Below are 25,024 nucleotides of genomic sequence, written 5' to 3'. Positions count from 1 at the left end.
CCTTTGAGATTTCAGACTAAAGGGCTTCTCCGGAACTCCTGAAATTATTGGAAAACAGTAGCTCACACCTCATCTCCTTGACTAGAAGCGAGATGTTTCTGTAGAGCCTTTTGAGTTTATCAGGGCCTGTCCATTTCTCTTGGGCAGGGAAGGCTTCTTGGCACCAGTGTTTTTAGGTAGGCGTGGTCAGATACCGCTGGTGGATGAAGCTGCTGAAGGGTCATCCCTAGGATTACCACCCTCAGGTGCCGGGCCAACCTCACTCTGCAGCTATATCCATTGGCTTCTCAAAGTCCCTAGTCACAGGTCTTGCCAACTCCTCTCCCTAGGTAACCAGACATGAGGTGGGAAGATGACAGTTTATTCTTTCTCCATATGTATTTTGGACCCATTTGGATCATTTGAACCCATATGAAATGTCTCCAGGTGCCTCGTGCAAAAAAAAAGACTTTATATTTTTTCAGCAAGTTCTCGGCTTTTCCTTTATGGTTATTCAGTAACATCTCTTGAGTGTCTGAAGTCATAGGCAACTGGGTTTCAGTCCTGACTGTGGGACTTAGGGCTGTGTGATTTGAGCCAGCCTCTGAGGGGCTTGGGGCACCAGAAGGGATTTCTAATCCCTGGATGGAACTGGAAGACAAAGCAGGAAATCTAAGTCAGTGAGGAATTGAGGTTCCAGGGAGGTAGCCTGGCTTTGAGGAGCTAGGTGAGGAGCCAGTTTCTGGGAGGCTGTGTGTCCAAGGTCAGAGGGAAGCTAGCAGCAAGAATGGCAAACTGTGGAGACACTGAGCCATTAACCTGGGGCTCCCAGATGGCCCCTCTGAGAAGAGGGCAGGTTCAACTTTGGGGCAGAGGGTATGGGTTGCCTGGGACCTGTTAGGGGGATTAGAGAGGTATGGGGGCAAAGAGCCAGACAGTTGTAATATTTTGCCTTCCGCTGTTGATCTCCTGACTTTGCACCCTACTTTCTCTCTTTTGCCCCAAGACTGTGCTATTACTTGCTTTCATTCTTTCCTAGCTTCCAGGTGGGCAAGGTCTGTTCCCTGTTGGCCCGTGTTTACTTCCCTGACCAGAGGTCATGACCACTGCCCTGGCAGCTCCCTGCTTCACCACTGTGGCCAGGGTCCTCCAGGCTGTGAGCACCATAACTCTCTGCTGTAATGATCTACTCTTAGATCTACCTTCTAGATCTACCTTCCTGGGGAGCTCAGATGTGGGTGACTCTGTGCCATCAACAGTTCCTGCCCATTCCCCTTGCCTCCACCATTCACTCCAGGCTTCTCTCACCCCTTTCCTGTCTTGCATTGTAGATCTCCCTGATGGGGTTGTCTCCCTACCCTCTAGTCTTTACCAGTTCTTTAATAATGAATGCTGGAAGATAATCATACTTAACATTCGTTGAGCTCTACTATGTGCCGGTACATGACCTCATTTTTAATCTTACAAAACCCTATGAATAGGTTCTGTTATAATCTGCCTTTTACAGATGAGGTAGCTCAGAATGGTTAAGAAATTTACCACCAGTTTTTAGCTTTTGGATTTGAGGTATCAGCATTAGAATCTAGGTCTGTCTGATCCCAGAGCTGATAACCTTTTGCCACATTCCACCTTCTGTCTATCCCCAGTGTTTTATCAAGAGAGATTTCCATTTTTCTCACTTTCCTTGGCCCATGTGGCAACACAGATGTTAGCATATGACTATATGTTCCTCAGTTCAATCAGCATTTACTGACTGACAGCTAAAAATCTTGTGTGTCTGTATCTCTTGCTTCACAGAAGACCATTTTCCTATCCTTTCCTATTTTTCTTCAGAAGAAAATATGTGCACTTTTGGGAAATCATTATCTCTCTTGCAGTCCTCCCTACACTCTTACAGATTTTAAAAGTTATTTCAGATTAAAATGAGGCTAATACAGCCTCTTTGATTAATGTCTTCATTTTTTTACATGAACAAAGGCTCAGAGAGGGAAAGTAATTTCTACAGAGTCATACAGCAAGTTAATAAAGTCAGGGTAAGAACCCATGTCTTGACACCTGGCCTAATATTATTCTGATATACTTAACACTTTTGAAATTTGACTCATATTGGGGGAACGGTTTTTTCATTTAATTTAGCAAATGCTAATTTATCGTTTCATAGAAAAGAAACAGGTGTGTGTACTTTCAGCTTTATTTTCAGTGTATCAAAATGCACTCCTGGATCTCATACACGTGTTTCTAAACTGCAGAAAAATGCCCCTGCATTCCTACAGTTCAAACGTTTTCAGCATGAGATACCCCAGCACACCTCACTTTTTTGCCAAAAGTACGGCACAGCCCCTCTCTCCTGACTCTGACCTTCTATAGCAGTGTAATCCTTACCAAATTTATTCTTCAGTATCGTAGCTAAAGGACACCCATTTTTTTCCGTTTGGCTTTGTCAGCTCTTTGTGTTATAAAGGCAGGATATTTAAAAGTTGAAGTCCTTGACTTGCAAAATGAAAAACTATTTTCGAGAACATCTTGCTGTTTAGACCATGTAGCTTAGAGCAGTGTTAACCCTGAGGTAGCTGCTAATTTTTATGTAGTTCTTACCAAGAAATTAAAATAATGTAATTTATCCAGCATCAGGATAGGACAGAGGACTTCAAAATCACCAGAAAGCTTTTTACCATACAGCCACACAAAGTCCTTTGGGAGGTGGCAAGGAATTACTGCTCCCATTTTCATATATGGATAAGCAGAGACCAACAAACAGCAAGGCAACTCTGTGTGCTTTAAATTAATAAAGCATAAAATGTTAACATACAAGGAATCTAGGTGAAGGTGAAATTCATTTTTTTTTCCAGTTTTTATTGGGATATAATTAGTGTGTAACATTGTATAAGTTTAAGGTGTACAATATACTGGTTTGATACATTTATAAATTGCAGAATGATTCCCTCCATAGTATTAGCCACTCATCCATCCTGTCACGTAGTTACAATTTCTTTTTTGTCTGAGAACATTTAAGATCTAATCTCTTAGCAACACTCAAGTGTATGATACAGTATTATTAGTTATAATCACCATGCTGTACATTAGATCCCCAAACCTGTAAATCTTATAAAGTTTGTGCTCTTTAACCAAATCTTCCCCTTTCTCCCATCTCCCCAGCCTCTAGCTACCAATACTGTTATTCTGAGTTGTCTTTTTAATTTTTTTATTTTTAAAATATTTTTTAAATGTTGACTCATTTTTTAGAGAGAGAGACAGAGACAGAGTGCAAGCAGGGGAGGGACAGAGAGAGACACACAGAATCAGAAGCAGGCTCCAGGCTCCCAGCTGTCAGCACAGAGCCCAATGTGGGGCTCGAACTCACGAACCACGAGATCATGATCTGAGCCGAAATTGGACGCTCATCTGACTGAGCCACCCAGGTGCCCCTGAGTTTGTCTTTTTTAAAAAGATTCCACATAGAAGTAAGATTGTACGGTATTTATCTTTGTCTGCCTTATTTCACTTAGCATTATGCCCTCAAGGTCCATCCAAGTTGTTGCAAATGGCAGGATCTGCTACTTTGTCATGGCTGAGTAATCCACCGTGTGTGTGTGTGTGTGTGTGTGTGTGTGTGTGTGTGTGTGTGTATGTATCACATCTTCTCCATTCATCAGGTGATAGACGCTTGGATTGTTTCCATATATTGGCTCTTGTGAGTAATGCTGCAGTGAATCTGGGAGAGTAGATATCTCTATAAGATCCTGATTTCAGTTTCTTTGGATATACACCCAGAAGTGGGGTTGCTGGATCATATGGTAGTTCTATTTAATTTTTTTAAGGAATCTCCATACTGTTTTTCATAGTGACTACCAATTTGCATTCACATAGTGCACTGGAGTTTGTGTGGGAATTCTTTATACTAAGTTACAACATTTTTAGGTAAGTCTGAAATCATGTCAAAATGAAAGTAAAAATATTATAAAGCAGAGAGGAGCAATGGTTAGTAAGAGAAATAAGCAGTAAGTTCTACTTTCCAGTATTTACTTAATTTTTTTTGATCTCTAAGGCTACAGCAGTCTCTGCTTTTCAATCAGTAAATCACATCGGTGACGAGACTCCACTGAGAATGCTCCTGATGTTGAGAGGTCTCTCTTCCATGTCTCCTCAGGCGCAGCGACCCTGCAGGCCGACCTCACTCTTGGCATTTAACCAAATTGGGAGAGAAACAACCAGAGGGCAGCATGATGCAAATCACTCCGGGCACGATCGGCAGTCCTTGGCCCCAAAGGTACCATTCCAGGTAAGTGACCCAGCCGAGATGCAGGGCTTTGCTTCTTTCAGAGCTCTTGTTCCCAGAAAAGGTGTTCTTCTGTTTTGAGAACATTTCTTTACACTCAACCTGAGGATCAAACCTCTCTATCCACCACCTTCCTCTTCCTCTTCAAACTCTTAATGTATATGTCACCTTCATACCCTGGGCTAGACTGGCAGGAAGGGAGGCCATATGAGATCATTGCAGGGTCTGCTCATTCTCAGTCAGACCTCTCTCAATTGCACATTGTAGCACTTCACTAGAAAAACTGACAAACTTCTTTCCTTAGTGCTTAATGTCCTTCTCAACCCAGTATGTGTCTGCTTTTTATGGAGTGATTTTATTCATGTATTTGAACTCCTTACTTGCTTTATATCCTTCTGTTAAGGCTAGTTATCCAACTTAGCTCCAACCAAAAAAACGAACACACTTAAGGGCTACTCAGTGTGCACTCCTGTGATTATCTCCTGTGATACACACCTTCATCTCCACCTTTAAAACAGATACAGTATTCTTTTATTTTTTTTAATGTTTACTCATTTTTGAAGGAGAGCGAGCGAGAGAGCATGCGCATTAGCGGGGGAGGGGCAGAGAGAGAGGGAGACACAGAATCTGAAGCAGGTTCCAGGCTCCGAGGTGGCAGCACAGAACCCGATGCGGGGCTCGAACCCAGGAGCCGTGAGGTCATGACCTGAGCCGAAGTCAGACGTTTAACCGACTGAGCCACCCAGGTGCCCCTAAAACAGATACGTTATTCTTAACCCCATTTTACAGAACCTGAAATTGAAGCTTTGAGAGACAAATTTGTCGAAAGTCAAACAATTGATCAGGACCTGAGTCCAGACTCAAGTCCAAGCCAGGTGTCAGAGCCCTTGTGCATAACCGAGTTATACTTTCTCTGCTTTTCTAGTCATTGTGTCAGTCAGGGTTCAGTCAGAAAAAGGCAAGGCCACCACCAGTGTCACAGGAGAAGGGATTTATTGTAGTAATCAGATCTTACACAACTGAGAGGGACTGGGGAGAAGGAAGCCAAACTTGACCATCCAGACATATTAAAGTACTCAGTCAGGACTCCCCTACATTTATGACAAACTCAGAATCCATGCAAATTAGAATCCATTTTCTGATGCCAGGGAGTTAGACTCTCGCTTAGGACTTTTTGAAAGTGCTTGGATAAGGGTAACGGCAGAGAGGTGGGACGGTCAAGAGAATATGGGTCCTACATACAAATGAGATACAAGTGCTGATGAGTCAGGTGGGGGAGGGGGTGACTTCTGGAAGGATTACTTAACTGACAGATGGTGGCTCTGCATTTAGCAAGGACAGGACTCAGAGCCGTTAACACTCAGGTCTGGTCAAATCAAGAGCCAATTCCTAGACTTCTCATGGACAGACATGGCTCCTAGCACATCTGGGTAGGTTTCAGGTCATAGAAAAGAATTTCCTGGTGACCCTCCTTGTTACAGACACTCCTCTCCCTTGCCCATGTCCCTCCCAATAACCTTGAAAAAATTTATTCTTGCCATCTAAGCTCAGAGAACAGGGCCCACCAGCAGGGTGCTGTTGGTACCCAGGCACAGCGTTTTCACTCTCTGGGCCTTTAGAAGAATAGGGGCGCCTGCGTGGCTCAGCCGGTTAAGTGTCCAACTTCAGCACAGGTTATGATCTCGTGGTTCGTGAGTTCGAGCCCTGTATCCAGCTCTGCACTGACAGCTCAGAGCCTGGAGCCTGCTTCAGATTCTGTGTCTCCGTCTCTCTCTGCCCCTCCCCCGCTTGTGCTCGCGCTCTCTCTCTCGCTCTCTCTCTCTCTCTCTCTCTCTCAAAAATAAATAAATATTAAAAAAAATTAGAAGGTTAGATGTGGAGGGCCTTGCAGTGTGAAGGAAAGAAGGCACGGTGATACGGTACTTGGGCTTTTAAATGAAACCTACGTTTAAATCCCAACTTCACCACCTACTGGATGAGCTTGAGCAAATCATTTAACCTCTTTGATCTTGTTTTTCTTGTCTATAAGATGAAATTAATAATACGTATCCCATTCAATCACAGTGAGGATTAAACAGAACATGTAAAACATTTAGTGCAGTTCCTGCAACATAATAAGCATTCAGTAATTTTGACAATGATAATAATTAGGCTGAAGACTTACCAGAGGCACAGTGAAACCTGATAATAAATGTTAAGGTTAATGGCATAAACCAGCATGCACATAAAATGCAACTGTGCATTACCAGAGTGTCCCTAAAGAGTGGAGCCCTGTGGGGCCTCCTCACGCCTACGCCGTACCAGAGCCTCTAAATCTGGTCATACTGTGACCTGAAAAACATGGGCCGAAGTTAAGACTACTGTAGCCGGCGCTCAAGAGCTGCGTGCGGGAACTGTGGTGAGCTCCAGGAGGCCGCTAGAGAATGGCAGAGCGGGCTTCAGAAGGGCAGTAGCTCCAAAGAATGCATTTCTGCATGTCCTGCTTCCTCCTTCCTGTCCAACCTCCAGAGGGGCTTCAGTAGGTCGATCTATCGCCGTGCCCCTCTAATACAAGCTTCAGGACAGATTCCCCCCGACCGTCTGCACAAAGCACTGTGTGGGCTACAAAGGAAGAAAGGCAAGCTCGCATTACCCACAGCGCTACAGACCTGGGTATGCTCTTCTTGCCCGGCACGGGTCACCCTGTGGTCTGGTGTGTCTGGTCCACACCTCAGGCTTGCAGCTGCGCCGAGGGCTTCACCCCAACTCTGTTCCCCTCAGAGGGCCTGAGGGTTGGTGGCTGTCGATGGAGAAGTGCTTCCGGCGCGTTTCCAAGGAGCACAGTGGTCTGGTGTGCCGAACCAGTTGGGTGGCATCCCTCTGGCAGCCCTCCTTTAGTTCTAGAAACCCAATCTCAGTCCTAAGTTTATGGATCCGTTTGTCATTAAGAAGCGGGAGAATCAGGGAGCTTGGGGCAGAGGGAAGCACAGGACAAGTAATTTTAACTGCCTGCGAGCTGGTTTAGATCTGAATTTCACCGAAACTGTATTGCAGCTGCTTCCTGTCAGACCCAAGTCACTGTCTTTTTGCTGTTCTACAGAAACCACACGATGGTCCTAAGTAGTTAAAGTACTTCAGAAGAGATCTTGAAAAGTCCGGTAATCCAGCCCCCTCACAGGAGGCTGAAGTAACAGTATCAAAATGCTAAAGAACCAGTACTGTGTCTCAGATGGTTTCTAGTTATTGAGCGTATAATGCTGAATGAGACATAAAAAGCCCCCACCCTGTAATATTTGTGTACCAAGGTCTGTTCCATGGAATGATAATCCATTTAGATGCTTTTTGGAAAAAAGTTTCTAGGACCAACAGAGACTGTAAGATCATGACCTGAGCCGAAATCAAGAGATGGACGCTTAACCAACTGAGCCACCCCGGTGTCCCTAGAAAATACTTTCAAACACCCACAATAAAGAGTAATATTACAAGAACACATGGATCTACCACAGAATTAACATCTTGTCATATTTGCTTCAGATCTTAAGCATTACAGACACAACTGAAGTCTCTTTCATACAATGAAAGGAATAAAAGGTAACCTTTAGTAGTGGTAAGTGCTGTGAAGGAAGTAAGCAGACTAACCAGGAAGAATGGAGGAGATGCTCTTTAGATAGTTCCAGGAAATCTTCCCTCAAGTAGAGACTTGAGTAAAGGGAAGAAGTGAGCCAGGAGAAGAGCATAGTGTGTGGCGGGAGCAGTGGGTACAAAGGCCCTGAGACATGGGGATGCCTTTCATGGGTCTGAGTTACAGTAAAGAGGCCATTGCACTGGAATGCAGTGATCGAGAGGAGTCTAATAGAAAATGAGGTTGAGAGCTAGCCAGACCACAGTAAGAAGCTTGACATACTTATCTTGACAGTAAGGCTGTCTCTGTGGGCTGGAACCGTTGCAGGGAATGAAGACCTCATTCCAAGTTGTTCTTCCCCACTATTAAAAGTACCATCTTGGGGGGTGCCTGGGTGGCTCAGTTGGTTAGCATCCGACTTTGGCTCAGGTCATGATCTCACAGTTCATGGATTCCAGCCCCACACGAGGCTCTGTGCTGACAGCTCAGAACCTGGAGCTTCAGATTCTGTGTGTGTGTGTGTGTGTGTGTGTGTGTGTGTGTGTGTGTGTGTCCCTTCCCCACTTGCATTCTATCTCTCTGTCTCTCTCAAAAATAAACATTAAAAAAAAATTTTTTTAAAGTGCCATCTTGGAAGCAGGAATGGCAAAGATAATCAAAATGACTACTTCCAGAAAGTGGCAGAAGAACTTTGCAGAGGGTGATGTCAGCACACTCGTGGCATAGCATACCAATTGGTCATACTCCCCACGAAGCTTGGGAAGGGGGATTCCAAAGGGGTGGAGCTCTCCCCGAGTAGCAAAGAGCATGTTGCAGTCCTCACATGGTGCATTCCACCTGAGGTGTGGTGGCTTAAGTTTCCTTGAGCTCTGTAACCCATTCTGCCCTTGCTCTGCCTAGAGATAGTTCTACCAGTGATTTTGTATTTCTAGACATCATCTACAGTTTGAGATAGGTTAGTGATGACCCTTGTTCCCGCTCAGTAGTGAGAGTTTCAGTTATTCAGTTTATTCTCTTTGACTTTTTGTGTGTTCCCAAGTAGATGTGAATTATCCTTTCAGTGAAAGACTGCTAAAACTCTCAGCAGTTTGGAGGGGGATTGAGTAGTGCCTACCACCTGCATGGAATTGGTGAGCAAAACAGCCATTATGGATATACGGCTTCCATTTCCATTAGAAGTGTTAGCTCTGAATCTATCTTAGAGGAGATAAAGAGAAGCATAAGTGGGTCATGTGGGATTATCCCCAGCTGAGCTGTCATGTACATTTTTAACACAATCTCTTCATTTCAAAGAGCTGGGAAGGGAGAGAGGAGGGGTAAAATCTGGCAGTGACATATGCCATGCCATTGAGTGCCAGGACTGATATCTGTAATCTGGCTGGCTCGTGAGCTGTTCCTTCCTGTCTCCCTTGAATCTCTACCTGTTCCTCCTAAAGTAGGATGCTCCATTCAGTAAACTGACTTTCTCTAAAAAAGAAGAGTTACATTCTTGAAGTGAGTTGCTGAAAATGTACTCTTCCTTGAATTCCGGTGCCAGTTTTGAGTCAGAATATGGCCCTTTTGGTCTCTTGCCATAGACCCTGGATTTAGGCCAGCCACAAAGCCAATAAGGCACTTCCTTAGCCAATAAAACACTGTATTTACTTACATGAGATCTAGAAATATAGTAATAACACCATGAATTGTAACAGTACTTAAATGCCAACTCATTTAAAAGTAGGAAAGCTTAGGGGCACCTGGGTGGCTCAGTTGGTTAAGCGTCCAACTTTGGCTCAGGTCATGATCTCATGGTTCATGGCTTCGAGCCCCGTGTTGGGCTCTGTGCTGACAGCTGAGAGCCTGAAGCCTGCTTCGGATTCTGTGCCTCCCTCTCTCTCTCTCTGCTCCTCCCCAGTTTGCACTCTGTGTCTTTCTCTCTCTCAAAAATAAATTAAAATATTTAAAAAAAATTTTTTAAGAAAATAGAAAAGCTTAGCAAAAACTTTGAGTGATTTATCCTTCAGTAGAGAGCAGTAAGTCACAAACATTTGAACAGTTTTGAGATTATTGTTTGACTTCTGGACCCTATATTCCTTCCTTATTTATTTTTATTTTATTTTATGTTTCATGTTTATTTAATTATTTTGAGAGAGAGACAGAGCAAGAGCCGGGAAAGGGCAGAGAGAGAGAGGGAGGGAGAGAATCCCACATTGATAGCTAGAGCCCAACACAAGGCTTGAACTCACGAACTGCAAGATCATGACCTGAGCTGAAATCAAGAGTCAGATGCCCAAGTGACTGAGCCACCCAGGTGCCCCCGCTTACTTCTTCCTGTATGCCCTCACTCCCCCAACATGCTGGGTGAAGTATATCTTGAGTTTATAATTAAAGCTAATTATAAGTAAGTTTGTTTTGAGGCAACTTTTTGGGGTATGCCATGCCAGGATTGAAAGTCATTCCCCCTCTTGCTGGCAGAGGATTTTGTAAAGGAGAAAGGCTTACCTTTCTGAGTGTATGAAGGAGGCTTTGCTCAGGCTTTGGGAAGTCATTCATAGGGATGGGCTCCTGTGATTAAGGCTTCTTAGTAAGCTTCCCTCTCCTGTTAGCCTTCTCTGACTCCCATTTCTCTGTATTTCTCTCATTCAGCTTTGTGTTTAGCTTTCTCACTACAAACAAATTGTCTCTAGTACAGTCGAGATTCCAGGAAGATTGCCAAGGTGTAGCCCTTCAATTCCATAAAAAGGAAAGATATTAACTAAAAACATACACACGTGCACACTGCGTCTCCCTCACCCGGTTCACGTGCCTGGTCTCTTAGTGAGCTCTTCCTCCTCTTCCCACAAACAGCCCCAAGGGACACAAAATTGCAGTGTCTCTCACCCCTCCTCCTCTTCCTCTCTCCTTTCTTGGCACATGTAGAATGTCATTTGTAGCACGGAGCAAATCACATCAATGTGATTTGGTCACATGGCTTCCTCTCTGCTCCCTGTTCCTCCCCTTGCAAGCCTGGGTGATTAATTAGAGCCACATAGGTTACACTGTCGGGCAATTACTCCTAGTAACAACATACAAGGAGGCCGAGCAAGGCCCAAATATGGCCCTTTTCACCCACCCTTCCAAAAACGAAACATCTTGCACAAGAGTACATTTATAAGCTGGGTCCTGTGCCTGTAAGCCTACCAAATGGTAGCGGCTCATGGTGCTGACTGCTGTGTCTCCCTTTCTTCCAGCTCCTCTACCAGTGACCTCTCCAACTATGACCACGCGTACCTGAGGCGAAGCCCTGACCACTGCAGCTCCCAGGGGAGCATGGAGAGCCTGGAGCCCAGTGGGGGATACCCACCCTGCCATCTTCTCTCCCCTGCCAAGTCCACCAGCAGCATTGACCAGCTCAGCCACCTCCACAACAAGAGAGACTCGGCGTACAGCTCCTTCTCCACCAGCTCTAGCATCCTGGAGTATCCGCCCCCCGGCATCTCTAGCCGGGAGCGTTCAGGCTCCGTGGACACCACTTCTGCCCGGGGCGGCCTCCTAGAAGGGATGAGGCAGGCAGACATTCGCTATGTCAAGACAGTCTATGATCCCCGGAGGGGAGTCTCAGCAGAGTATGAGGTGAACTCTTCAGCCCTGCTTCTCCAAGGGAGGGAGGCCCGAGCATCAGCAGATGGTCAGGGCTATGATAAATGGCACAGTGTTCCTCGGGGCAAGGGGGCGCCCCCCCCATCCTGGAGCCAGCAATGCCCCGGTTCCTTGGAGACGGCCACTTCCAGCCTGGCTCCTAAAGCGGCCGCACCGCTGCCCCCAGCTCGGAGCGACAGTTATGCAGCCTTTCGGCAGCGAGAACGGCCCAACTCTTGGTCTAGCCTTGATCAGAAGCGGTTCTGTCGGCCTCAGGCAAACGTCGCAGCCTCCCTGAAATCTCCCTTCTTAGAGGAACAGCTGCATACTGTGCTAGAGAAGAGTCCAGAGAACAGCCCCCCAGCGAAGCCCAAGCATAATTACCCCCAGAAGGCCCAACCTGGCCAACCTCTACTGCCAACTGGCATCTACCCGGTACCTTCTCTGGAGCCACACTTTGCCCAGGTGCCCCAGCCTTCTGTGAGTGGTAACGGCACGCTCTACCCAGCACTGGCCAAGGAGAGTGGGTATACAGCTCCCCACGGAGCTTGTGACAAAATGGCTACCTTTGACGAGAATGGGAACCAAAATGGATCTAGCAGGTCTGGGTTCGCCTTCTACCAGCCTCTAGAACCTGATTCAATGTCCCTGGTAGAGAGGAAACCTGAAACTTCAGCCAAATGTGTCCCCTACAGAGTCCATTTCCCTTCAGTACCTGAAAATGAGGAGGATACCTCACTGGAGAGACAGCTCGCCCCTCTCCACGGCAGCAGCCCACATCCCAACGAGAGAAAGAGCACCCACAGCAACAAACCATATTCTAATCACCACAGCCTCAAAGTGGGTGAAGACAAGAGATCTTCCAGGCCCTCAGAGCCCTGGGAGGGTGATTTACACGCAGACCACAATGCCAACCTGCAGCACAGGCTGGAGAGGGAGAGCCTAGGCCAGAGCCCGCCGAACAACTTTGGCAGGACCAAGTCAGCCTTCTCCTCTCTCCAGAACATTCCTGAGAATCTAAGAAGGCAGAGCAGCATGGAGCCAGGAAGAGGAGCCCAGGAGGGCTACCAGGATGGCAGGTCCACCTGTGTAGTCAACAGCAAGGGGGAGGACTCTGGCAGGAAAGCTGTTCCCGATCACAGGAGCCACCTGGACAGGCCAGTTTCCTATCCAAGGCCCGAGGCGAGAACCAGTGCCTTGGCCTCTTTCCCAAGTTCAGACCCAAGGCACGAGGACCCTCCCTCTCCACCCCACCAGCAGACATCCAGTCTGGGCCGGAGGCGGCTCAGCTCCAGCAGCGCCTCGGCTCTGCAGGGCTTTCAGTATGGGAAGCCTCACTGCTCCGTGCTGGAGAAGGTTTCCAAGATAGAGCAGCGAGAACAAGGGAGCCAGAGACCCCTAAGTGTGGGCAGCTCTCATTATGGCCATAACTACAGGCCCAACAGGACCGTTCCAAATTCTCATCCTTTTGGGAAGGACTTTGAGGAGACAAAAGGCAATATCCGTTTTTCCGACTCCACTGAACCCATAGGCAATGGGGAGCAGCAGCACTTCAAAAAGGAGGAGCCAAAGCTGGAAGAGATTACCTGGCAGCCACACAGTCAGCAGTTGAGGAGGGGTGCGGATGGCGGCTGTGGCCCCCAGCTCCAAGGCAGTGAGCCCCTGAGGCGGGACACGCACCTGCTCCGCAGCCAGAGCACCTTTCAGCTCTTAGGCGAGACGGAGCAGGAGCCCCTGTGGCTGGATGACAGGCCCAGCACGCCCGAGTCGCCGGTGCTGGACGCCCCTTTCAGCCGTGCCTACCGGAACAGCATCAAGGACGCGCAGTCCCGCGTCCTGGGGGCCACCTCCTTTCGACGCCGGGACCTCGAGCCGGGGACACCCGCGGCTTCGAGAGCCTGGCGTCCAAGGCCCGCCTCAGCCCACGTGGGGCTGCGGAGCCCGGAGGCGGCGGCTTCCGCCTCCCCGCACACCCCTCGTGAGCGGCACAGCGTGACCCCGGCCGAGGGCGACCCTGCCCGACCCGCGCTCCCTGCCACCCGAAGGGGGCCGCGCCGTCGCCTGACCCCCGAACAGAAGAAGCGCTCCTATTCGGAGCCCGAGAAGATGAACGAGGTGGGGATCTCGGAGGAGGCCGAGCCGGCGCCCTCGAGCGCGCAGAAGAAGGGGCTGCGTTTCACCGAGAGCACCGTGGCGGACCGGCGCCGCATCTTCGAGCGCGACGGCAAGGCCTGCTCGACGCTCAGCCTGTCGGGCCCCGAGCTGAAGCAGTTCCAGCAGAGCGCCCTGGCCGACTACATCCAGCGCAAGACCGGCAAGCGGCCCTCCGCCGCCGCCTGCAGCCTCCAGGAGCCCGGGCCACCGCGGGAGCGCGCCCAGAGCACCTACCTGCAGCCCGGCCCCGCGGCGTCCGAGGGCCCCGGCCTCACCTCGGCCTCCAGCCTCTGCTCGCTGCGGGAACCGAGCCTGCAGCTCCGCAGAGAGGCCGCCTTCCTACCCGCCGCAGCAGCGGCGGGGGACGTGGGGGAGTCCCCACGGGCCCCCAGAGATCGCAGCAGCTCCTTCGCTGGTGGTCATGTCTTTGGGGAGCTGCGACGTGGGGACCAAGCCCCGAGGGAGCTGCTCGCTGGAGCTAACTATGGGCCGAAGGGCACCCAGAGGGTGGACAGGACCCCTGGGGAGCCCTCCTCGTGGGGGGCCGCAGCCAGGAGGGCTGGGAAGTCCATGTCTGCTGAAGACCTGCTGGAGCGCTCAGACGTCCTGGCGGTTCCTGTCCATGTGAGATCACGGTCCTCTCCCACTGCAGACAAGCGTCAGGTACGTGCAACCAGAGGGTCCTAGGATGGGACCCTTCTGGCCCTGGAGCTTTAGTGAGGCTCCCCTTTAATTTTCCTTTGACATGCAAAAGGGTAGCATTTGTTTTCATGGGGTGATTTCTTTCTGGGTGCCCAGTACCCTTACAGAGATCTAGAGATTGATATGTAGATATATAGAGTTGTATAGGTATCTTATATAGACCCATACATCTTATATAGAGGTATGCATACATATAGTGTGTGTGTGTGTGTGTGTGTGTGTGTGTACATGTACACACTTCATTTTAGGAAGTCACCATCTCTCAGTGCAAGAATGCATGGTTAGGAAAAGTTAGTGATTTTCTTTTATACAGTGCCCCCCCCCCCCCCACCATGTAATACAAACTGTGTCTTGGAATTTTAAAGATTTTAGCTTTGCATCCTCTGTTAGACTTATGCATTTATAAAACATGTAGAATTACTGACTTTAATAGTTATAGTTATTGAAGTCCTGGCCCTCAGCTAAGTATGCTTTACATTTTTTATCTCATTGATTCTCACAATCATCCTGTGTAGTTATATTACCCACACCAAACCTATGTCTCCCTGCTCCCATCTGGATCCTTTCTGTGCACTGTCTTGGGGAGATAGGAGAATCATACGCTTTCAAATTCTCTCATAAAAGAATGTTCTCATAAAGGTTTCAAACTACTCAAAGTTTATCAAGTGCTTTCCACTGGAAATTTCAGCACAGTTCGCAATAGAACCTGAGCACTAAGTCCCAGGAGTGTATTAATTTCCCTAATTCTCAGTGGCTCCTCGCTGTGCATGCCCTGCAGATCAAAGGCTCACCTCATAGTTCCCTTCCCACCAAAGATGATATCAGGAACTAATATATATATTAGGCATTCATATTTATGTTAGCTCAGGGGAAAACGCCTCCATTGTCCCTTCTCAAATTCTGTTTTCCCCAGCAGAGAAGTCCACCATTTAGCAAGCATCTGTAGAACACGTGTTGTATGAAAAGCACTGTATTAGAAGGTTGAAAGAAACACAAAACAAAATAAGGTTCATGCCTTTCTGGGATTCACAACTGAACAAGGACTTGAACTTAACTATAAGTAACTAACATGACTAGTGAATGCTTTGGGAGCAGTGATAAATAATATGCTATAGAGGGGAGAGTTATTAATTCTAACTGAGGGGATCTCAGGGCTTCTCTTGAAGAAGATGGGGTTTTTTGATCATTTCTAAAATTTTTTATTTATCTTTTTAATATGAAATTTATTGTCAAATTGGTTTCCATGCAACACCCAGTGCTCACCCCAACAGGTGCCCTCCTCAGTGCCCATCACCCACCCTCCCGTCCCTCCCACCTCCCATCAGCCCTCAGTTTATTCTCAGTTTTTAAGAGTCTCTTATGATTTGCCTCCCTCCCTCTCTAACTTTTTTTTTCCTTCCCCTCCCCCATGGTCTTCTGTTAAGTTTCTCAGGATCCACATAAGAGTGAAAACATGGAATCTGTCTTTCTCTGACTGACTTATTTCACTAGCATAACACTCTCCAGTTCCATCCACGTTGCTACAAAAGGCCATATTTCATTCTTTCTCATTGCCACGTAGTATTCCATTGTGTATATAAATCACAATTTCTTTATCCATTCATCAGTTGATGGACATTTAGGCTCTTTCCATGATTTGACTATTGTTGAAAGTGCTTCTGTAAACATTGGGGTACAAGTGCCCCTATGCATCAGCACTCCTGTATCCCTTGGGTAAATTCCTAGCAGTGCTATTGCTGGGTCATAGGGTAGATCTATTTTTAATCTTTTGAGGAACCTCCACACTGTTTTCCAAAGTGGCTGTACCAGTTTGCATTCCCACCAACAGTGCAAGAGGGTTCCCGTTTCTCCACATCCTCTCCAGCACCTACAGTCTCCTGATTTGTTCATTATAGCCATTCTGACTGGTGTGAGGTGATATCTCAGTGTGGTGAAGGAGATGGTCTTTGAACCAGGCTGTGAAGGATGGGGCAGGAGATTTATAAAAGATTGGGGGTTGTGTGGGGGGAGGCATTAGTTGGTAGAAACAGCCTCAAAAAAAGAAAGATTCAGACATCACTGCCTGAGAAGTACTTTGCTGCACCATTTCTGAAACAAAATTCTGTACCCATCGAGATATTTTCTGTTTCAAAATATCCAGAAACATTTTTCTCCCCAGTATAAACCCACAAGAAAATTGTATAGAAGCAATCCTCCATAAGCATTCCCTAACCATTTTCCTCCCCTCAGAAGGAAAAACAGAGCTAATTTCTACTCCTTATCCTACAACTAAAACACTTAAAACCCACGTATGTAACATAAAATTTCAGCGAGTTTGATGGGCTTCAGGAGCATAGTAATCCAAACATCTTAATTTTTCTTCCCATGTTCTACAGAAAACAGAAATGTTTCGGTGAAAACTAAATCATCTTCTGCTATTTATTTCTTATGAGATGTCCTCCTTCTCCCTTGGGGAATTGATTGGATGGCTATGAATGTTCCTTTGCTTTCTCCCCAAATACCTCTCAAGCCTGGTAAACTGGGAAATAAAGCTAAAACATAGGTGGTATACAGAAGTGATGAAATTCTTCTAAATCCCAGCTAAATATATTACTTGAAACACTTTTTCAAAAGACAAATACAGAACATTATTTACATCCTCTGCAATAGAGTACCATATTTAGATATTATTTAATTTGGGGACTGTGATGCCAGAGGGGGGAAACATTTCAAAATCAAAGAGTTTATCTGTGCTGCCTTGCTCCTATAAATTCTAAGAATAGAATATCATCCCCCAGATTGTAACAGCCAGGACTGTGCTCCTGACCTTCCTTCTCCCGTTCTCCCACCCAGCACCAGACCTTGCCTGCCTGGAGACCAGGTCCATGGCAAGGTCTGCTCCTTGATTCTTCTTCATACAGCCATCATCTACCCTATTTGTAGAACTAGTTAAAAAAAAAAAAACAAAAAACTAGGCTCCACACAATTATTGTGGTTATTATTTTAGGATATTATATTGGTTTTTTATTTGCATAAATTCGAGAAACTTTACCATTATTATTAAGCTTTAATGAAGGTATTCAGTAGGAATTTGTCTCAATCCGAGCTTTAGAGAACTCTGAGAAATTAAGGAACCCTGTGGAAACTGTCTGCCTCAGTTAAACCCAAAATATGGAGTCTATTTATGGTCCTGAACACATGCTGCTTGTTCCCGCCAGCCAGATGCTAGAGCAGGATTTACAAGCTTTTGACAAGGATTCCATTCCTTTTCAAAAATCCATTATCGAGGATAGTTTCTGCCTCTAAAACAAGGTCAGCATAGACATCAACTCTTCCAAGGGGCGCCTGGGTGGCTCAGTTGGTTAAGCATCTGACTTCGGCTCAGGTCATGATCTCACAATTCGTGAGTTCGAGCCCTGCGTCGGGCTCTGTGCTGACAGCTCAGAGCCTGGAGCCTGCTTCGGATTCTGTCACCTTCTCTCTCTCTCTCTGCCCCTCCCCCACTTGTACTCTGTCTCTCAATCTCTCTCTAAAATAAACATTAAAAAAAATTAAAGTATCTTAAAAAATCAATTCTTCTGTTAATAAAAATTGATCACTCTTGGGCCTAAACAACTACAGAAGTAGTTATTACAGAACAGTGGATATTAGTGATGGAGCTGAAGGGAACACCAAATTCTTACCTATTTCCTGCTTTCTATGAAGCTTTAGAAAATTTAACCTTTTTAAAGTGGATGTGCCCTGCAAAGCTGCCAGAGAACATCCAAGTAATTCTGCTTGGGAGATGGAAATTTACACCTATTCATCGCATAGATTTAAAATACAGCAAAGGCTATAAAAAGAAGCCTTTGGAGAAATAAGATTCCTGGCTGGGAGTTGTTTTTCCAGATGCTGAGTTAGAGGCTTCTCTCCTTCTGCCTGTTTTCTCAAAGACCCTGGTTCCTGATATATAAGATGCTCAGCATGTGATGGTATGACAAACATCATTTAACTACTGAGAAAAACTGCTTAGTGCATCCTACCATGTTGGATGTAGGCTTGATTCTGTAGAATGCAGCTTGTAACTCATTTTAGCACCCCTTCAGTAAGCACCCATTCAAGCTTGTGCATAAACAGAATCACCTTTCCACCAAAGGGAAAGTTGCAAATAGCTAATAATAAATGTTTACTATGTATGTACCAGTTGTCGTACTACATGTTTTATAAGCATAAAAATAATCCTTACATCTGTGCAAAGTAGATACTGTTGTTATCTCTGTATTACAGAAGGGGGATATGAGCACAGAAAGGATGGGAAATTTGTCCCAGGTGGTGGGAGCAAGGTTTTGACCCCATGTTGTTGGACACCAGATTCTGCAAATCCCTATACCATGCTCCCTCCCTGAATAAAAAAGTTTGGGAAAAGGAGGAGGCTAGCATTAAATATCTATCTGAAAACTTCAGTCAATGAATTGATTTCATTTTAACATCTACTGATTACTGTTATTTACATTTAAAAAAAATTTTAAGATTTCTCAAGTGGATTTGATTCATCTTAGCAGATACTTGAAACTGGTATTCCAAAGTAGATGAATACTATTGTCTTCATATTTTATTGGCTATGAAGATACTAAGTAACTCAAAACCCAAAGGAAGAGTGAGGATCGGGACTCCGTAGACTTTAGGTTTGCAATTTTAAGTTTGCTATTCCTAATGAAGAATAAGAACTGGGGTATTTTGAAGTCCGTCATCAAAAATCAGATAACTAATAGACACAAATAGACACTTGTCCAAGTGTCTACTAGAATAACTCAATACCTTGTATTTCTCCCAGAGCCATTGCTTTTTCCTAAATTGCCATAAGTACTTTATACTTCTTAACAGGTTATAGAAAATAAAGTCTTCTTTGGCAGTGAATGTATGTCCAAATCACAGCAAGTAAATGCAACAGAAATTGAGCCTCCTTGGGCTTGTACTAGGCTGAACTTCTGTCCAAATGGTATTGTCAGCAACAGGAAGTTTAGAGAGTTCTCTCAATGGCCTGTGAGTGGGTCTCACTTCCTTTATTATTTATTTATTTATTTATTTATTTATTTATTTACTTTGGTGTTGCTATCCTATGAAGTCTTTTTTTTTCTTCCTTTATCTTATGCACACCCACATAAATATCAACTTAAGCGCCTTATTCTGAGGGCCAACTCATGTGACTACAGAAGTTAAACTCATACTGAAATTCAAAGGAAATAAGAAAAATGGAAAAATATACCTAATTGTTAGTGGGGAAGGAGCTTAAAGGGGAGGTAGAAGCGTTCCCACTTAATTATTGGCAAAGCTGTACATTCTTGTCAAGAGGGGGTGGAATAGGGAAGGACCTCAGAAGGACCAGAAGGTTTTGTGGAGAGCAGGAATTCCCATTCCCTCTATCAGTATTTGAGCAAATAAGAGACACATGGAACTCCTTTCTCTCAAAGCATCGAAATCTCATTGCATCCAGCACAGCCTCTACTCACCTGTTAGATTCCAAGGAAAAATCTGGAGCTTTGAAGAGATGATGGTTTGAATCCTCCCTCCTCCACTTTAACTGTGGGCAAAATACTTAACCTTTCTGAGCTGCAGTTACCTCCCTGCTCCCTCTTATTATAGGTTAACTTACAGAAGGACCGTCAGGGGCCTGATACAACTCCAGACACATAATTTGAGGATTGTAAGGTACTTAGCAGAGTGGCACTCAGTAAATGCAATAAGGGATCACTGCTATTAATATTCAGGTGTTTGTTTTCCCTTCAGACCTACTACTGCCTTTGGCTCTTTCCTGTTGCCTTTGAGTATCTCTACCACTGACTGGGCCAAAAAAAAAGATTGGAAAGCAGTTAGCCCATTGGAGAGAGTAAATGGTGAAATGAGTTGCTAAAACTAAGTGGAAGATCATATATGGATTTAATGTCTCTGTTTTCTGCCTGTCGCCTGTTATAAATAATTGAAATAATTATATTCAATAAATTTTCAATTTATAATTGAAAATTAAATGTATTATCAATAGCAATATCATTGTCTTCATCAGGGACCTGTTCACATGGGCCAAATTTTATACTACCGAAAACTCACACAAACCAAACAAATCTCACCTACCACCCTTTTGGGAAACCAATATATACCCTTACTAACAGGTGCCTGGGTGGCTCAGGCACAGGTGCCTTGGGTGGCTCAGGAATGAAGCATCTGACTTTGGCAGAGGTCACGATCTTAACGGTTCGTGAGCTTGAGCCCCACTTCTCTCCACCCCCCACTTCTCTCCACCCCCCACTTCTCTCCCTCTTCCCCTCCTGGGATTCTTTCTCTCTCTGCCTCTCGCACCCTCTAAGATAGATAGATAGATAGATAGATAGATAGATAGATAGATAGATAGATAGATAGATAGATAGAAAGAACCAAAAGAAAATCCCTGAAAAGTTACCAGAGTTATTGATAGTACAGGTGGGTGAGATGTTTTTTTCCTGGAGAGAATATACTTCAAGCTGATTACAAGCCAGATACTTACCGTTTTTCTAATTATACATCAGAACATTTGAGATTTTTGCTAAATTCAATAAACTATCCTTTTCTTGTCATCTCCCATATTTCCCTATTGCTGGTTCAAAAGTTTGGCCCTTTGAATTGATTTTCATCATTCTGTTTCAAGTCCAGCGGTTATTTTGAACCCTGGAGATAACTGCTATCAGACTTCTGCTTAGAAAATGTCCTTGTTAGGAGAGGCACCCGGCGAGACAGACTGAGGTACAAATCCTGGCTCTGCCACTTGTGACCTTGGGACAGTTAAGTGCTTTGGATCTGTGTCTTCCTCAATGCACCAGGGTTCCCAGCACTTCCTGGGGCATTGAGCATGAGGAGGGGTAGTATGTAACAGTCCTGCATTGGTGCCTGACCGTAAGGAGTAGGCATCCAGTAAAGGTTCCTTCTCCTTTCTACCTCCACCTTCTTGGTAAATTTCAGTGCCTGTTTTTTTGGGAATAACGCTGTGCCTTTCTTGTGTTTCAAGGATGTGGTTTTGGGGGAAAACAACAGCTTTGGCCCTGTGAAGGATCCGTATTATTTGGCTGGCCCTGGGTCCAGGTATGTACGTGTATTTATGATGCCCTCTGCCTTAGGAATGCCGCCGGAGTTCAGATTCTGTGTCTCCCTCTCTCTCTCTCTCAGAAATGAATAAACTTAAAAAGTTTAAAAAAATGTTTCTATTCTTCTCTCCAAGGAAGGGAAACGTGACATTAAGATGTTTCATAGGACTGTGTGCTGCCTCTGCCATTTGTCTGTACCATAGGGACCTTCTACGTTTTTTATTTACAGATGACTTTCTTTAAGGATGAGACTTCTTCAAAATAGATTTAGAATGTGTACTGTTGAAGCAGTGCTTGACTTCAAGTAAGAGTAGCCTCAGAATAGTTCATGGAGATGCTCCATGCATATCCTATGATGGCTGTCACACATGGGGCCTCTGTGTGGCTGTCTTCCAGTCTTGTGCACAAAGGGTCAGGTCTGGTGACTAGAACACTAGAGGAGGAGTGACCATTTCATGAACAGCTTCACAGAGCAAGACAAACTTACAGGAAGCACACAAACTAAAAAGTAAAGCTCCCAAATCATAATTTTTAGGCAGTTAGGGATAAAAAAAAAAATAGCAGGAAAGTTAAAAATTGTCATCAAAATCATTTCTCCTAAGTAGAAACATATAATGGATACTTTTTTAGACTTTGAATTTTTGAGCTATTCACATGGAGCTCAAGTAGAAATTTCCAAGGAATTTCCCCTGAAGCACGTGCCTGTATGTGGTTTTAAGGCAACATCATAGGGCTATCTACTATAATTTGTAGTATGCATTTACATCTTCCCTCCTACCTTCCATGTTTTTTGAAGCCCGTTTCTTTTTCTTACATTTAATTCAATCCTTGTTTCTCTTTTTTTCTATACTGTATTCACCTTCCCAGTAGCTCAGCCTAATACTGCCACCTAAAAGCAGCCTGTGTGGTATCAGGAGGTGGGTATTAAGTTACCTTCTTTATGGCCAAGAGCAGACGTCCACGGTTATGTGCTCTTGCTCCCATAGCTGTGCCTAAAGTGAAGAAAATATTCAAGGTGAGGCTGAGAACTTTGGTTAGTTTGGGTGCATTGCTTACAAGCTAGAAACAAGGGAAAAGGAACAGTGACCTAACGTACTGCCAGAAGAGAACTGTCTGAAGTCAAAGGCAAAAGTAACTCAACCAAAAAAAAAAAAAAAAAAAAATCAAATACCTCAGTTACAAAAAAAATTTGAGGGGCACCTGGGTGGCTCAGTTGGTTAAGCATCTGACTGTTGATCTCAGCTGAGGTCTTGATCTCAGGGTCGTGAGTTCAAGCCCCAAGGTGGGCTCTACACTGAGCATAAAGCCTCCTTTTTTTTTTTTTAAGTTTATTTATTTTGAGAGAGAGAGAGAGAGAGAGAGAGAGACCGAGCAGGGGAGGGTCAGAGAGAGGGAGAGAGAATCCCAAGCCTGAGGCAGGGCTCGATCCCACAAACCATAAGATCATGATTTGAGCCAAAACAAAGAGTCAGACACTTAACTAACTGAGCCACCCAGGTACCCCAAGCCTACTTAAAAAACAAACGTGTGCCTGGGTCGCTTAGTTGGTTAAGTGTCCCACTTCAGCTCAAGTCATGATCCCATAGTTCATGAGTTTGAGCCCTGTGTTGGGTTCTGTGCTGACAGCTCAGAGCCTGGAGCCTGCTTTGGATTCTGTGTCTCCCTCTCTGCTCCTCCTCTGCTCATGCTCTGTCTCTCAAAAATAAACACTAAAAAAAATTTTTTAAACAGAACTTGACGAGACATTTCTCCAAAGATGATAAAAAATGCCCAACAAGCAGATGAAACGGTGCTTCACATCACTAATGATGAGAGAAACACAAATCAAAACCATAATAAGATACCACCTCATACCCATTTGGGTGGCCTACTATCAGATATATGGAAAGGGATGTGGAGACGTTGGTCCCCCTTGTGCAAACATGACTACTAGGCTCCTGCCACCTCTAATTTATAGCTCAGTAATAAATGTCTTTCCCTCCACCAAAAATAATTGTTGGTGAGATTGCAAAATAGTCTCCATTGCTTTGGGAAACAGTATGTCAGTTCCTCAAAAAATTAAAGATCTACCATATCTGAGCATACATCCTCAAGAGTTGAAAGCAGTATCTCAAAGAGATATTTTCATACCCGTGTTCATAGCATCACTACTCACAATAGCAAAGAGGTGAAGCAGCCCAAATGCCCATCAATAGATACAAATGTGGTATATACATATACTGGGATATTATTTAGTCTTAAAAAGGGAGTCTGACACATGCTACAACATGGATGAACCTTGAGGACATTATGCTAAGTGAAACAGGCTGGACACAAAAGGACAAATACTCTGATTCCATTTACATAAGGCATCTATAAACTAGTGAAATGCACAGAAACAGAAAGTAGAGGTTTCAGGGCTGGGGGAAGGGAAAAGAGTTGTTGCTTAGGTATCGAGTTTCGGATTTACAGGAAGAGAAAGTTCTGGAAATCTGTTGCACAGCAATATGGATATACTTGACACTACTGGACTGAACATTTAAAAATAGAGTCATAGGGGTACCTGGGTGGCTCAGTAGGTTAATTAGTGGCCTACTCTTGATCTCAGCTCAGGTCATGATCTCACGGTTCATGAGTTCAAGCTCTCTCATCAGGCTCTGTGCTGACAGTGTGGAACCTGCTTGGGATGCTCTCTCTCTCTCTCTCTCTCCCTCTGTCCCTTCCTTGTTGGCTCTCTCGCACATGTGTGCTCTCTCAAAATAAATAAACTTGAAAAAAATAGAATAGTAAATTTTCTGTGTTTATCACATTTTTTAAAAAGCTATGAAGGAAAAAAAGAAGACTAATTGCTTTCAAACTCCATTCTTGAATGTTGGGATTCCTGGATACCTGTGAACAGATGTTTGCCTCTCACACTCTAGTATAAAAGAGACTCAAACTTCTCTTTCACCCTATCTTTTGTTCTTGAAAACATACAAAACAATCCCCTAGGAGAAGCATTCTCAACTAGACTAAGCATTTAACTCCAATATTACCTTCAAAAATATGCAATTGAAGTATGGCTCCTATAAACTAAGAAGATTCAACATAAACTAAAAATATATGAAAGATTAGAGGTGCCTGGGTGTCTCAGTCGGTTAGGTGTCCAGCTTCTGCTCAGGTTGTGATCTCTCGGTTTGTGAGTTCAAGCCCCACATCAGGCTCTGCACTGTCAGTGCAGATCTTCTGTCTCCATCTTTCTCTGCCCCTCCCCTGCTCTCTCAAAAATAAACATACATTAAAATATATATATATCTCAAAGTTTATTTGGGCTTTAAATAAAGGATAAATATTATATTTCATGGGGTTTTTTTAGTGATGCTTCCCCTTTTAAAAAAGTCTCAAGATACAAATATAATAAAATGAAGGTACCCAGGTTAGTCATTAAAACGGATTCCAGTTATTCTGTGTCCTATTAGAGGGTATGGAGTTTGAAAAGAGTTTATATCCTACAGTCTAAAGTGCAGCTGGGCAGAGTTGTTCAACAGACATTTGCTGAGAGAGTCCTTTTTTTCTTAAGTTCATTTATTTATTTTGAGAGAGAGAGAGCACGTGAGCATGAGTAGGGGAAGCAGAGAGAGGGGAGACAGAGAATCTGAAGCAGGTTCCACAATGTCAGCACAGAGC

At 44.8% G+C, this 25,024-nt stretch overlaps 1 protein-coding gene across 8 annotated transcripts in view; it reads left to right on the top strand.

The window, feature by feature from the left end:
* The window catches only part of SHROOM3 (shroom family member 3), a 323,421-nt gene that overhangs the window by 273,467 nt on the left and 24,930 nt on the right, over positions 1–25,024 (top strand). For all 8 annotated transcript variants that reach the window (XM_058722187.1, XM_058722185.1, XM_058722188.1 and 5 more), the window contains 3 exons: positions 4,127–4,258; positions 11,066–14,270; positions 21,304–21,377. In XM_058722187.1, coding sequence (XP_058578170.1) covers positions 4,127–4,258; positions 11,066–14,270; positions 21,304–21,377 — 3,411 coding nt within the window. The remainder of the gene's footprint in view (positions 1–4,126; positions 4,259–11,065; positions 14,271–21,303; positions 21,378–25,024) is intronic.

The sequence above is a fragment of the Neofelis nebulosa genome, chromosome 3 (genome assembly GCF_028018385.1).
Source record: "Neofelis nebulosa isolate mNeoNeb1 chromosome 3, mNeoNeb1.pri, whole genome shotgun sequence".
In the NCBI taxonomy this organism is placed as follows: domain Eukaryota; kingdom Metazoa; phylum Chordata; class Mammalia; order Carnivora; family Felidae; genus Neofelis; species Neofelis nebulosa.
Note: the sequence above shows the minus strand (reverse complement) of the source record. Positions and strands in the feature narration are given on the sequence as shown.